The sequence below is a fragment of the Pygocentrus nattereri genome, chromosome 22 (genome assembly GCF_015220715.1).
Source record: "Pygocentrus nattereri isolate fPygNat1 chromosome 22, fPygNat1.pri, whole genome shotgun sequence".
Classification (NCBI taxonomy): Eukaryota; Metazoa; Chordata; class Actinopteri; order Characiformes; family Serrasalmidae; genus Pygocentrus; species Pygocentrus nattereri.
Genome location: NC_051232.1, coordinates 29,813,100 through 29,828,345, shown reverse-complemented (window position 1 = coordinate 29,828,345; position 15,246 = coordinate 29,813,100). Strand labels below are relative to the sequence as shown.

Below are 15,246 nucleotides of genomic sequence, written 5' to 3'. Positions count from 1 at the left end.
GCGTGGCCACGACTTAGTAAGCCGTGATCTCGTTCCCACGCCTTACTAAGCCGTGGCCACACATTAGGATCTCGTTCCCGCGCGTTAATATTTTTATTTATAAGAGGGTGTCACCAGAGGGGTCAGAACTGTTCACAGTGGTGACTAACTTTGTTGACATGTTAACCATTTCATTACACAGATATTTAGAAAACAGTGGCTCCCCTTTAAAGTCAGTTTCGTGGAGTTAAATTTAGGAGCTATTAGTGATTTAATGGGTGTAACTAGAGCACAGCTGGCTGATTGTGCCTGATTTATATGCAGGATGGTCTGTGAATCGGGTCTAACGTGTAGACGGTAGTTTGCGTGTTTTTTTTTTTTTATTGTTGTTGTGACGTTGGTTTGCCACGCGGTAGCGTTGATGACGCAACGCGTTGCCATGGTTCCAGGTTAATCTGAGTTAGCAGCTTTGCTCGGCTCGCTTCGCCGCTCAGTTTCTCCAGCGCGCTGTTTGACTCCGCCTCGTCCAGCAGCTCCCGGGGTTTCTGCGCCCCGAGCGAACCGAAGCAAATGTCCGAATACTCGCCTCTGAGCCCCGCGTTTCTGTCCGTTGTGCAGTGAGCTCCCGTTAGCTGTGGGCGCAGGTTAGCTGGCTGAGGAAGCCCCGAGCCGCCGTGGCCGTCATGGCCGAGGACAGCGAGTGGGTCGTGGAGAGCATCGCCGGATACCTCGGCAGCCCCGAGTGGGTGATACCAGTCACAGACTTCATGGAACATAAATGTTCAGGTAGCCAAGGCTGGAGCTAAACCATTTATCTTTCACAAAAGGGAAGTATTTGAGCAGTTGTGTGTTTCAGGTGAAAAATACCAGCGTGTATGCGACGCTGCCCGTGTGTGTTTATGTTGTAGCTTAGCTTACCGCGTCCTGGTGGCGACGGTTATATTCAGTACCTTCGCTCTCTTGTTTTGGACGCGTTAGCATTTTCAGGCTGGGGTTCGGTTTATTGTGTTGAGCTGTTTGTGTAATGCTCACAGGCAGAGGAAGAGCGAGCTGTAACTGTCCTCGAGGAAAAACCCGTTTGACGGACTGTTTTTCCAATAGAAATTCGCTTGAACTTAGTAGCATTTATCAGGATGGCAGCCGTGGTTAGTTCTGCTGTGGTAAGAGCCGTGAGAGCTGCCGAATCAACAGAACAGCACGCAGTTGGATTAAACTCTGAAAGAAACCAAACATAAGACAGCGAGAGAGACCTCTTTCACTGTACGCGTACATGGTTCTTAGTAAAAGCAGTGGTTCTGTTTAGAACCACTTTTGCATGGTGAACTGGCTCTCCACATTGAGGGAGAATGTGTTGTATGTGGTTCTGTATAGAACCTTTTTGAAAGTGGTTCTGTGTAACACCATAAAATGTGACGTTGGAACCCTTTTTGGTGTTCTGCAGGTGCGCCTCCATCAATCCGAAGATCCGTTTTATTATGCCAAGAACTGTTTTAGGAAAGAAACGGTTCTATACAGAACACGTCGGTTCTAAATATATCCGTTCCCTTTATTAAACAACCCTTGAAGAACCACATTGTTTAAGAATGTACAGTCACTTGAAAATACTCCGAAAACGACACATCTGTTATACATCACCATTCCTATGATTGGTTTTCAAACCCGTCCTTAAGGCCCCAGGTGGTTGCTAGGAGTTCTGAAGGATGAGTCCGAAGTGTGGACCACCTGTGGGGCCCTGAAGACTAGTTTGAGAACCACTGCATACATGTTTCCTTGTTAGATTTTTCTGAACATTTTGGGTGAAATAAAGGGAGCTTTTTGTGTCGCTTAACTGAAGTGTAAGCTTTGATGATGTTTGCTCCAAACACTTTTGGTAAGCTGTTTAGTACACTGACTAGATCCGGGCCTAAGCTCATTCCAGGTATGGTAGCTTGTAACTCATTAAGAATATGAGGGTGTGTAATGAAGCTTATTTTGAGTTAATGCCTTTCGCATGATGCTAAACGAATGTTTCATTTTCTCTCAGTATTTGATGATGAGGAAGAAAACAAACTAACCTATACAGAAATCCATCAGCAATACAAGCAACTGGTAAGTGTAGTCTTTAATAGTGCCTTGCAGTGGTGATGGTAATCTTACTGAAGTATTGTAGGCAATATCAAAAAATGCTCACAATCCCCACCAAATTTTGCCTTAATTCTAAACCAGTGAGCCCTTTGAGTAATTGATTGTTGCCAGATAGGCTGATATAATGTGTATATATATATATATATTGTGTCATGTAGCTTGTTCAGTTCTGATTTTAATTGAAAGTGCACTCACATGCATTTCCATGATCTGTCTTTCAGGTAGAGAAGTTGTTAGAAAGCTATATGCAAGAAGTGGGCATTAGTGAACAGCAGTTTGTGGAGGCGTGCTCGTCTCCCTTTGCCAAGTCAAAAACGTTGCAGGTGAGCAAAGTTCAATGAAACGGCCACCCTTTCTTCATACTAAGGGTGCATGTTATGGTGAAGGAATTCCTCTGATTTTTCAACATGTTTCTGTAGTTAAATCATTAAGATTACTGAGAGTGGTTTAATCTGGAGCTCGCCGTCCTAGAGAAACGGAAGTCAGTGCCAGAATTGTTCACAGCAGTGACGTCCAAAGCGTTTGCTGCCTCTGAAAGCTAACTCAAGCGAAAGTTATTTATTACTCAAAGTGGTTAAGAATACATTACCTGATGCCTTCGTCAATATTTAACAGTAGCTTGTAAATTAGGTTTTTGCCCAAAACATTCAGGATGAGGACCTAACATGCAGGGCATGGTAAGGCCAAAATAATACTGTTTTACCATTATCAATGTTATATATGAAACCTCAGGTTTCACTGACAACATTAGCAGTGTGGACATCGCCACCCCTGGTTGCTATCCTGATCCTGTTGTAGATAGATCAGGAAAGTGGTAGTTCTGGTTAAAATCACATTTTCCACATTTTTACCTTTTTTACCCAGGAAACAGACAAAAAATGGACAAAATTCAAGGTTTTGGTGGCTGCCTGTTACTGATTTTAGCTATGCCGTGTACATTTGCTCGTTTTTATAGATAATTGTGCAGTAAACGTCCATTGTTTGGTAGATACATTGGTCTTGAAGCTCCAGAGTGTTACTAAAGAAGCAAACCTAAAGCGCCGTAACTACATTTTAGTCAAGAGGAAAATTGTATCAAGGTGCTGCTTTAAATCTCTTTTCCAAAAGAAAATCATTTTGTTGGTCTCCTGGCCTGAAGTTCATCACGTTTGTTCTTCCATCGTTTATACTTGGGCTCTTTCTGCTTGATGTCTGTGTTGAGCTGGTGGACTGCACGCTTGCTTCGTGCCTTGCCGCTCGCTGGCCTTGCGTGCTATTATAAGCTTAATCAATTGGTCAGATGCGTGTGGCTGATTTGAGAAAGGCCATTGACCCTTTGATTAGCCTGCTAAAATTTCAAGGCTTATTTCAGGCATTATTAGTGCGTCTTAATAAAGATGAACTCATCCCTCGGTAAGTTTCTCTGTAGTGCACATCACGCCGCTCTGAATGGTTTCAGCAATTGAGTGAAATTCCCCTTTTAACTGATGGGAAAAGTGGACTATAGCAGTAGTGCTTTTGGGACCATGTGAAATTACATATTCGTAGTGCATATTTTTACTACATAGTAAAACAATGCACTGCTCTAATTGCCCAGTCTTTGACACTATGATCCTGTAAAATAACAAACCAGTGTTTGTAAATTTACAGCATTTATTTTACAGTATATGCCACTGTGTAGTCGCGATTGATGTGTGAGGTGTCAATATGAGGCTTTATGCTCAAGGGAACAAATCCTCTAGAGTTTAATCAACGCTTTATTTCTTCTGCTTATTTCTATCAAGGGCGTTAATAGGCAGGCTATTTTGGAATGAACAGCAAAGCAGTCACCATAATATCTCCAATTTAGTTGTTTTGAATTGTCGGGATGTTTCGCCATCTGGCCCAAAAAAGGCGTTTTGAATTTTAAAGGCTAAATGTGCAGCACGGTTCTCTCACTTGGTTCCAGCAGTGATGGAGTTAATTTCTCAGTGACTCAGGTAAACTCAATCTTTGAGGAGATTAGTGGGGTAGCCCTGAATTGGGTTACTGAGGCAGTGGAAGCGGCTTTGGGGAGCTGTTGCTTTCAGGACAGCGACACAGTCCCAACTGTGCCCTTTGAGACTTACACCAGCTAGAAAAAGCATCCATGTGTGATTAAGTTACCATGAGAGGCTCAGAATCTGGGCTTTGGACCCAGAGTGGAGAGAAAGCAATACTCCTGACCTCTTTTTGGGACAGAACGAGCAAATTCAAGACAGAAGAGCAAGAAGCTTGGTGGAAGAACTTATTTCACTTTCGTTTTCAAACGTGTTTTTCTCCTCATACATTTTAAATGAGGCCTTTGTTTCATTATCATAAGGATGGGATTTCAAAGCAGTGCCTTTGGCATTTAGACCATACCCCTTATGATTTGAGTACAGTGCACTAAGTTTGGTTGTTTCTCTGATCTCTAGCCTTTTACTGCGATCTTGTGAGGAAACAGTTGCTTGGTAATCAAAAAGACAGGTCACCAATAATATAAGTGATAAGTAGGCTACCGTTTGGGCTATAAAGGTATCGGTTGTAGCTAGTCATTTAACTAATTGCATATATTTAGGACTCTTGAGCCTCTGCTGCCATTTAAAGGTGCTGAATCCAGACCAGTAAGGTAGCAAAGCATAAGCCAGTTATAGTAAGAGCTGGCCTTCATGCAATAAGAGCTTGACCTATCCTGGCCTTCATGTACCGGTGTGCTTTCAACTGACAAGCAGTTTTTTGGCAGATGATTGAAGTTAATGTGGTAGTTCTGTTTAAAATCACATTTTCCACATTTTTACCTTTTTTACCCAGGAAACAGACAAAAAATGGACAAAATTCAAGGTTTTGGTGGCTGCCTGTTACTGATTTTAGTTATGCCGTGTGAAGAAGCAAACCTAAAGCGCCGTAATGTTTCTGCTGATAACTACATTTTAGTCAAGAGGAAAATTGTATCAAGGTGCTGCTTTAAATCTCTTTTCCAAAAGAAAATCATTTTGTTGGTCTCCTGGCCTGAAGTTCATCATGTTTGTTCTTCCATTGTTTATACTTGGGCTCTTTCTGCTTGATGTCTGTGTTGAGCTGGTGGACTGCACGCTTGCTTCGTGCCTTGCCGCTCGCTGGCCTTGCGTGCTATTATAAGCTTAATCAATTGGTCAGATGCGTGTGGCTGATTTGAGAAAGGCCATTGACCCTTTGATTAGCCTGCTAAAATGTCAAGGCTTATTTCAGGCATTATTAGAGTGCTAATTTACGGAGTGTTAACAAAGATGAAAGGACTGCAATGTCATCACTGGTTATTCTCTGATTATAGGGAACAATTTTGTCTAAATAGTGACTTTTATATCAAAACTAAACACCTTAAACACAGCTTCACTCTGTGGAAATCTGTGGAGGGTAGCCCTAATTATGGCCACTGTTGTAACAGTTTCATAAAGTAGAATCTTCAGGAGAGGAAAAAATATTTGTAACTTTGATATGCGTTAATGTAAAGATTTTATTCCATGTAATTTTGGGCTTTTTCTATTTGCTCATTCATCATGAAATGTTTACAAAATGTAGCAGGCAGCTAGGAGTAATCAGATTTTTATTCGCCTTCAAATTTATTTAATACCTGCTTGGTCCATTTACCTAAATCTAAATGTTCCTTCCTTTATTTCTAATTTTGCCCAGACTCTGTTCCAGCCGGTGCTGGCCACAGACGACTTTCAGATGTTCCGTTCGCTGATGGTGCAGAAGAACGTGGAGCTGCAGCTTCAGGCCCTGCGAGTCATAAAGGAGAGAAACGGTACTTGCACTACACAAGTCCTGTCCAGCCTGTTTCAGTGTCTTTCTGTTGTTTGTTCAGCCTTTTGTAGTGAATATCTACACCTAATGTACTAAGAAATGCGCTTGACTTGTACATGAATATTTTAAAGCAACACGATTATGCTGTTTAGTTTACTTAATTTTGGCAGCAATTGTTTGGCTGTAATATGTTCTAGTCATGTGCCAATAATGTACACACATGAATCACTTCTAGGTGAGATGGCTCTCACTTGAGTGAGGTCCTGGCTTCTGAGGTCTTTTGTATGTGTCATTGCTAGGTGCGCTTCCTGAATGTTTAACTGACGGTGTCGATGTAATGAGTGAGCTGGAACAGCGGGAGATGCAGATCCTACAGGAAGTTCTCAAGTATGTTGTTTTCACTGTTCATTTGAGTGAGGTGTTGGATCTGACTCACTTTACATCAGTAACCACTTGCTGTGCAAACTTTGATTTTGCAGTGTTTAGGTCCTGGAGTTCTGATTGCAGAACGCTTTAATATGCAGATGGTTCCTTTCAACTGTCCCAGAATAGTTAGGCCATGTGTGTGTCCATGTTGGCCTTGGTAAAATAGTAAAATCACCGTGGGCTTGGAATTTTCTTTGTGCTGCCATGCTTTCTATCACTATAGGGCTTAAAAATGTGGTGTCATAACACCTTGTCTTATAGAAGATTAGTCAGTTTGGCAGGGTTAGTCAATGTACTAGATTGATTATGAATAATTGAGTCTGTGACAGACACAGGAGCAAATCTTTATTTTTAGCATTATTAAATCTTTTTCTTCATATATCATAACAATGTAGGTCTTTTGCTTCTGCTGTGAACGCATACAGTAACAGTTACCCTATCACAATATGTAGTGGCCACTCACTGGCCACTTTATTAGGTACATAGGTACACCTTGCTAGTAAAAGGTTGGACCCCTTTTGCTTTCAGAGCTGCCTTAATTCTTCATGTCATACTTTCAACAAGGTGTTGGAAACGTTCCTCAGAGATTCTGGTTGGTTATTTGAGTTCCTGCTGCCTTTCTATCATCTGGAACCAGTCTGCCCATTCTCCTCTGACCTCTCACATCAACAAGGCATTTTCATCCACACAACTGACCGCTCACTGGATATTTCCTCTTTTTCGGGCCGTTCTCTGTAAACCCTAGAGATGGTTGTGTGTGAAAATCCCAGCAGATCAGCAGTTTCTGAAATACTCAGACCAGCCCGTCTGGCACCAACAACCACGCCACGTTCAAAGCCCCTTAAATCCCCTTTCTTCCCCGTTCTGATGCTCGGTCTGCACTTCAGCAAGTCGTCTTGACCACCTCTACATGCCTAAATGCAGTGAGTTGCTGCCATGTGATTGGCTGATTAGCTATTTGTATTAACAAGCAACTGAACAACTGAACAAAGTTCAGTGAGTGTATGATCAAAGTGTGATATTTTTGCCCTATCATAACCACATATTTGTGGTTTTCTTATTTGTTACTCATTACACACCCAGCTGTGTGGCTGGCAAGACTTCCAAAGCAATATATGTTGCAAGCAGCACTTCTCCACTTCTCCATTCTGAAGACTGCTGTAACTCATCTAATGAGATTGGTGCCATTCACACTAAGCCAGGTCTGTAAGACTGTGTGTCTATGGATAGTTAAGCTCCTTAGGGTTTCACTAATATTGGTCTGGTGGATTCCCACCGAAAGGAGACTGAGTAAACATTTATAGCCTTGTTTTAATTATGTTCTTCCAAGCTGTTTCTTGATTCTGTTTGATCTGTACTGACTCCAGGGGCCCGTCCACTACTGGCTGAGCTTCTTATAAATGTGGTCTAGACAGAGTATGCACCAACAGCTTAAAAAATTCTCCCAATGTTTTTGCAGCTAGACTGGACTTACAGTGGCCCAGTGAAAGCTGTGCATGTTAATGCAACCTTGTTGTGGGTATAACATGAGTCAGCCGTTTTTTTTAAACAGGTAAACGTGAATACCAAAAGGCCTTCTTTCCTTTTTTAAAAAAAATTGCCCTGGTTTTGCGCCCCGGAAGTTTCTCTGTAGATTAATTAAGAAGATAATAGTAATGAAGTCCATTAAGAGATCACAGTAAGTGTCAGAGCACAGATCAGATGGACCAGGACAAGGGTTTAAGCCTCTTCCAGCAGCCAGTATCTTGCCCTGATATGTCTTTATAACTGTTTTAGAGCTCTTTTAAATGTGTTGTGTATTTATCAATTGATGGACATCCCACTGTCCTAAGTTAGTCTACTTTGCCATATCAGAGCTAAATTTACTGACTTGGTCTGTTCACACCTGCAAGTCTAAAAATACTGTGTTATGTAATACTGCTGTTAACCCTGGGTGCTTCTAGATCAGTGTCTCGCAATCCCAAACATGTGGATGCCATTCAGGGCACATTTTTCTGGTTTACTTGCAAAATACCTGTTTGATCCTGTAAACTGAACTGTATACAAATGAGCATATGTATTTTTATTGCTGTCAATTTGAAACCCTATTGCTTTTTGTTCAGTTTTTATCAAAGATTGATAAAGCTGGCCGCTTTTCACATTGTGTAAATATTTCATGACAGTTGCTGGTTTTGTAATGATACAACATTAGAAATGAAGGTTTACTTTGTGTTTTCTCCCTGCAGACGGTCTAAGGAGGAGTATGAGCTGGAGATGGCTCGCAGAGAGCAGTTTGAAGAGGCGGTGGGCTCCACGTCTGCTTGCTTCCATGAGAGACCATTGAGAAACGGCATTGGCCCTCAAGCTCCTGCCCGCGCTACAGTCCCGCCAAGCAACGGCTTGAGCAATGTATGTTGCTCGTAGGTTCACATGATGTATGAGCATAATTATGGGCCTCTATTTGAAGGCATAGTTTGGCGAAAGTCGAATCTATACTTTTCCCCTTATCCCAAATATAATCAGACAAGCCCAGACATGTTTGGTGTCTATATCAGGGTTTCTCAACCTGTGGTGGTGGTCCGCAGGCCTGAACTCTGCGGTAGTTCATAGTGGGGCGGTAACGTCACTAAGTAATAAAACATAAGTGAGAAAGATGAACTTAATACTTAAGAATTGAGAAGCGAACATCTTCAACTTATAGATAGATAGATACTTTATACCCAATATACGCACAAATAAAAACACGGAGCGTCATCAGTTTGAGACAGTGCAGCTGCTGGCTGCATCTAATGGTGAAGATATGCTTTTCATATTAGCTCATTGGAACGTATTTTTGCCTGAGCATTAGTGACGTGAGTGCTTTAACTCAAATTGATAAGCCAGTGACAAAGAAGCAGATATAAGGTAAGGTTTATTATTATTGTTGAGTGTGAGTGGGGGGAGGTTTGGCTATTTCAAATGACTCACAAATACACTAAAAATGAAAGAGAAATCTTACATTTCTATTCTTTTTGCTTTTTCCCCCCTTTTTTTAATATCTCTGCAAATATATTTTTTAACAAAACTGCATCTTTTGGGACTCGTGATTGAGCCAAAATAGATCAGATCTTGTTCAGTCCCTGATTCTCAGGTTTTCAGTTTCAGCACTTTAAGAAAAGAAACACTGTTCTTTGTATTTATAGACAGGTGGGCCTTGGGATAGATATTGTTAAGAACCCCTGGTCTAGATGGAGCAGCAAGACCAATAGCACTAACAAAGTAATGGCAGCTTATACCCCACCAGTTAGCATCAAGCTGTCTGCATGCCTGAATCATCACACAGTTGTCAAATTGCTGTCTCACTACAGGTTTTTAAGCAATCTCAAATAGACATGTGCATCAGACCCTGTGTGACATTCTGTTACTTATAAAATTGGACTGTAGTATGTGGCTCAGTATGCTGCTTTAAGCTTTATGGTCAGAGATGCCATAAATGCAATGTAAAATATTATTATGTTGTTTTTTGGTGAGTTGATAAAATGTCATCTCTTTCATCTTTTTGTATAGACATATTGATTTAAAAAATTTTTTTTGGCCATAATTGACAGACGTCATGTATTTTTCCTCGGTTTTCACTCTTCCCAGATTGTTCTATGGCTACATTTTTAAGTAGTGTTCTCATGACCAAGCTCTCTTGCTAATGTATGTGTTTTATTCTGTGATTTGCTGTGAATGAATTGAAACAGTAAGCATTGATTGTGCTGTGTGGTTTAACAAACTACCCGATAGTCTTAAGACCGGTTAAATAGTGTCTCTTAATGTGAAACTGAAACAAGATCACTGCTTGCTATGCGTGGGTTTTTGTTACAGCCTCTGTATCATTTTTCTGTCATGAGAAACTAAGTTGATTTCCACAGATAAACGGTACTTCATCAAAGAAAGAAGGGAAGGCAGGAGATTTGAAGTCTACGGTCCCTGGAAGCACTGAGCAGACTCCAGGCAAAATATCTGACAAGCCTTCAGGTAACAGAAATCTTTTCAGTTATTAAAGCCTGTAAGCTTTGAATTTGTATTTGTGTTAGTATTATTTGTATTATTATGGCCTGGCTAACATAACAATCAAACATACGTAACCTAATCAAGATATTGAAGTTCCAGTGTGAATCTGACCAGTTGATTTTAATTTTTTAACAGAGAAAGGGACCAAGACATTACCAGCTGTCCGAGCACCAGTAAAGGGCAGTGCCTCACAGCCAGTTCCTAAGGAGAAGATTTCTAACCAAGCAGCCGAGAGCTGGCTAGAGGAGGCACGAAAGGAGGCTGGCATCTCCAAACCTTTCAAAGTGAGTAAAGGATGGTGGGCCAGAGCCAACAGGTTCTGACTCTTATCTCTCTTATCTCTGCATTTCTTATCTGTCCACCAGAGGAATGTAGTTACACTGACTGCCTCTTCCTACCTTTCTTTCTGTTTCGGTTTGTGTGTAGGAGCTCTCCGTGGCCCAGCAGGAGCAGCTGCAGCAGAGAGCCGAATACCTGAGACAGCAGAGGGACAAACTGCAGGCCATGAAGAAAGAACAGAAAGCCAAACCAGTCTCTGCGGAGGAGCCCCTTGCAGCCCCCACCCCCACACCTGCCACACAGGTAACAAGCCATAGCCTCTTTACACACGTAAAGAGGTTAACCTTATAAGGCTAATTTTGAAATTGGCTGTTTCTGCCATTTATTTGGCTCTTCTCCATTAATCATGTGATTTCCCCCTGCTGTTAATTTTGTTTGTTTCTTAAACTGTATTTTTGATCAAGCCAACATGTGAATAAACACATCAGTCTAATTTTTTGTTACTTGATAAACTCAGTCAATGAGTGCTAACTGATCTGAAGTTCACGCAGAATGAGCTCACACGTTCATTTGGAAGACATCACTGTGCATTCAACAATAAAGGAAGCCTTGTTCATATATTGTGTTTGAGTAGTGCAATATGTGCATGTGTGTAGTAAAGGTGTTTTAATGCCCTGGGCCAAGATTCAGGGTGTTTATTTCCCAGCAGGCACACACATTAACTGCAGACAGGTGACAAAGTAAAGGAAAGGCTTCAGTGCATGAGTAAATGTAATGAACATACAGAATGGATATTGGGATGTTACACTAGGGCTGAGGGACATTACACCAGGACTGCACTGCGTTAAACCTAAATTACAAAGGTTAATGTACGTTTGAGATTTCAGTGGTGAAACAAAAAAAAAAAAACATTTCCACTGGTCTTCTGAGATCTTCCAGGATGACACTGCCCCCTCTGCAGGGTATGAGGGGTCCCTGAATGATGTACATTTAAATGCCGTGGCCATAGGAGTCACAAGATCTTAACCAGTTGCACTTTCCCTCGGCACCCTCAAACCACCAATTGTGGCAATGTCTTTTAAAAGAATGGTGTTTCATCCCTCCAGTGGATTTCCATAGGCATGTACAATCTATGCAAATCCGTATTGAATCTGATCTGGTAGCTTGTGGTGTCCCAACACCTTATTAAGACATTTTGTGTTGGTTTTTCTTTAAATGGTCACTTGGCTGTTTTAATTAGGTGCTTTCAGAGCCAAATTTCCACCCAAAATTCATGTAAACAACAACCTTAAACTGCGTGTACAATAAAGTGTAATCCTTTTGCTCGAAGAACCAGCCACCGCTACTTCCAGTATAGTACAGGTGACGTTTTGTCATAATGGTCCAGTCGGCAGTTCCAGATTTCTACTACTATTAGCCCTAATACTGTTCTTTTCATTGTTTTCCATCTAATTGCTGAACAGTAAACCTTAGGACGTGAATGCTGATGAATCTGAAAGGATTACTTTGCTCTAAGGTAGCTTGAACAGTTCAATTATAATTCATTTTCCATGTCAGATCAAAAATTTAAGAGCTGGAGGGTTTTTTGTGGATGTCCTACTCCCGAGATAATTGGAGCGCTTGTTTTCTCCTCCAATGCAAATCAGAGGAGAGTGCACTAAAAAGCATGGAGGCTGTGTTTAGCGTGAATGCCTTCCAGCCTCAGAGCATCAGCCCTGTGGCTTGAAAGGTGACCTGTGTGGAAGTGTCAGTGTTAGAGTAGCAGAGCACTTTAACTGTCATTAGTGTTTTTTGATCCCACCCAGAACCTCCCGCAGAAAACCTTCTGCCTCACTGTGCCTCCTATTTAGCGTTTCAGTTCCTCTGCCTGTTATAGGGAGCCCTTTATATTGCGTATTTTTTCCGGATCCAACACTTCTGATTTAGCTCGGCACATAATTAATAATGTGCTTCAACACCTGAGTCACAGCAAATATGCTATAATATGTAGTAAATGGTTAGCGTAGGCAAAAATTGCAATATGTTGATATTGTCATGATAAATTGTACCCCGGTTCACTGTTCTTAGCATATCACGGGTATAGTCAGTATTTATAAGTCCATATAGCATAAAAAAGATGAAAAGAAAATAATTATTTAGACCGGTTATGCTCTGTAAACAGCAACCATTAGTAACTCTATAAATATTAACTATTGTGATATTCATTGACTTTTACAGGTTCATTTTTTCCCTTAAACGTTGAAATGTAAATGTTCGTTATGGGGTAGCACTACAGTTTTGATAGTGAGTTTTGCCCATTCCAACTCATTTGCAAAACTTAAGAAGAACTAAATACTATGGTACATACTCTGTGTCCAAAAAAACACTGCTCATCCAGCATGTCTTCTGGAATTAAGGGTATTAATAGGGAGTTTGTCCCGATTTGCTGCTGTAACAGGCTCTTCTGTTCTGGGAAGGCTTTACATTGGGTGGAAGTAAGCTAAATTTAATTATCACCTGCAGAATCATCACAAGAAACAAATGCATTTACAGAGTGCCTGCATTTTCTGTCTTGGCAGTATAATTACAGTATAATTACCATCTTATATTGTGTAATAATTCGTATAGATAACTATGTTCCACACAGACGGTATGTAACAGTGTAAACATCCAGTGGCTCCCTTTGTTCAAACTGGCACATTAGCAGCCTTCTTCAGGACAAGCTCGTCCATACCAGGTAGTAGATAGTATGTCTTGGACTCTATTTTGAAAATCTGTGTTAACTGTATTATATACTGATATTTCCATGTGGCGTTCAGTTTATGCCTGAATGTGTGCGATTAATTGGTTGGTGAGGTGAAATGATTGTACCAGAACAGTGAGAAAAAAATCTTGGGACATGTTCAAGAGAATAAACGAATCTTGTCAGCAGTGATTCATATGATTGCAGTATTCACTGATATCATTTATCAGCCCAAGTCTAAGTGGTGATTTCTGGATCTCGAATGTTACTCCAGCTCATACCAGAGGTGCTGGATGGAGCTCCATCACTCCAGAGAACGCAGTTCCACTGCTCCACAGCCCAATGCTGGGGGGATCAAACGCCTCTAGTCGATGCGTGGCGTCATAGACTCGTGCAGCTCCAGAAGATCTCGTTCTGTTGGCAGTGCTTATACGAGTTGTGTGTGCATGATGGATCAGCAGTGATGCACCTTAAAGTGGCTGGATTCACTAATTAGAAAGGCTGTCTGGATACTTTGGACATGTAGTGTGTTGTAAAAATATCTTGCGATAAGGGTGGGATTGATGAAACATGATCTTTTGTCCTGTTTTAAGGAAATCTCTGTGGAAGAAAAGAAGAAGCTGCAGAAGAGGAAACACTTGGCAGAGAAACTAAAAGAAGAGGTCATCAAGAAGTAAGATCTAAATAATTCCCCGTTGTCTCCTGGACTGGGGAGACGTTGTACAGTAGCAGTGCTGGACTGAAATAAATCCACAGACGGATAGACTGCACTGAGCAGTGGCTCAAGAAAGAAAGTGCATTAATGCTGGAAAACCTGAAATTATTCCACACTTCGATTAGTCTTCAATGATGTACTACTGACACCATGTTTACTCGCAATTAAGATATATCTTCTTTAATAAACGCAGTTTTGTATATTGTTTTTTGTACTTTATTTTTTTGGAGTAGCTGTACAGACTCTTGAAGCAAACTATGAGTACCAGTCGTATTACAAAGGTCCTGCTCATTAAATGTATATAACATATGCAGACATCACACTGTTAACATGTAAAGAATGCATTTTGCCCTTTATAATATTTTTAGGAAGTATTTATTAGTGAGTAGAAGTCATTCCATTCATATAGTAGTGATTTACATAAATCACAGCAGGACAGAACGCATGGGAAACAACTCCGTTCCAGAAAAGGTGGTCGTACTGTGCTGTGATGTGCATTTCACTGTGAAGACAACGCCCAACATTCAAAATGCTACAAGCAATGGCGCCCTCTTGTGGTGTTATTTTGTCTTGGAGGAGTCACGTCTTGATTTTTTTTTTTTTTACATAAAAAGTTGGCAGAAATTAGAAATGGTGTTCTGCCTTTATATAAAATATTCAATGTTTTGGTTAAATTATACATACAAGGCTAAATAAATTGATTATAAAAAGCAATTCAATAAGACTGTATGCAACATGTTTCTGCGTCCAGTACATAACTGCTTCGGTTTTAAACTTCCCTGATGCCCTTTCTTCACAGTGTGAATAATTTATTTTAATGACCATTTAAATCATTTAAAATGTCCTTTGATGCTTTAATTTTGGGAAAGGTGATAAATAAAATCTTTGTTCTCTTGTTATAAATCCATTATTATTACTATTATTATTATTGTTGTTGTTGTTGTTGTTGTTGTTGTTGTTGTTGTTGTTGTTGTTGTTGTACTGAAAGCAAAAATGTTAAATTTAGTTGTAATGGTGAGTGTGTAAGGTTTTATGTGATACATGCAGGAGGCCTGAACGACAACCAACCGCAGAAATGGTGAAAAACCAAGAGCTGGTATTAAGGGTTAGTAAAAGTGTCTGCTATTTCCTGATGGCCTAGAATCCACACTTTATAGAGATCTTGTACTGACTTTCACAGAGCCCTTAATGCTTAACAGATTATCTGCTTATTATAGATTCA

The 15,246-nt window shown here is 40.7% G+C and overlaps 1 protein-coding gene across 1 annotated transcript; it reads left to right on the top strand.

The window, feature by feature from the left end:
• The first annotated feature begins 415 nt into the window (after positions 1-415).
• cfap36 (cilia and flagella associated protein 36) lies at positions 416-14,229 on the top strand. The gene is made up of 10 exons (XM_017700914.2): positions 416-765; positions 2,003-2,067; positions 2,325-2,426; positions 5,752-5,866; positions 6,165-6,252; positions 8,517-8,679; positions 10,167-10,272; positions 10,444-10,592; positions 10,735-10,890; positions 13,903-14,229. Exons 1-10 carry the CDS (start codon positions 663-665, stop codon positions 13,984-13,986), a joined length of 1,131 nt encoding a protein of 376 aa, XP_017556403.1. The 5' UTR covers positions 416-662; the 3' UTR covers positions 13,987-14,229.
• Positions 14,230-15,246: the final 1,017 nt, after the last annotated feature.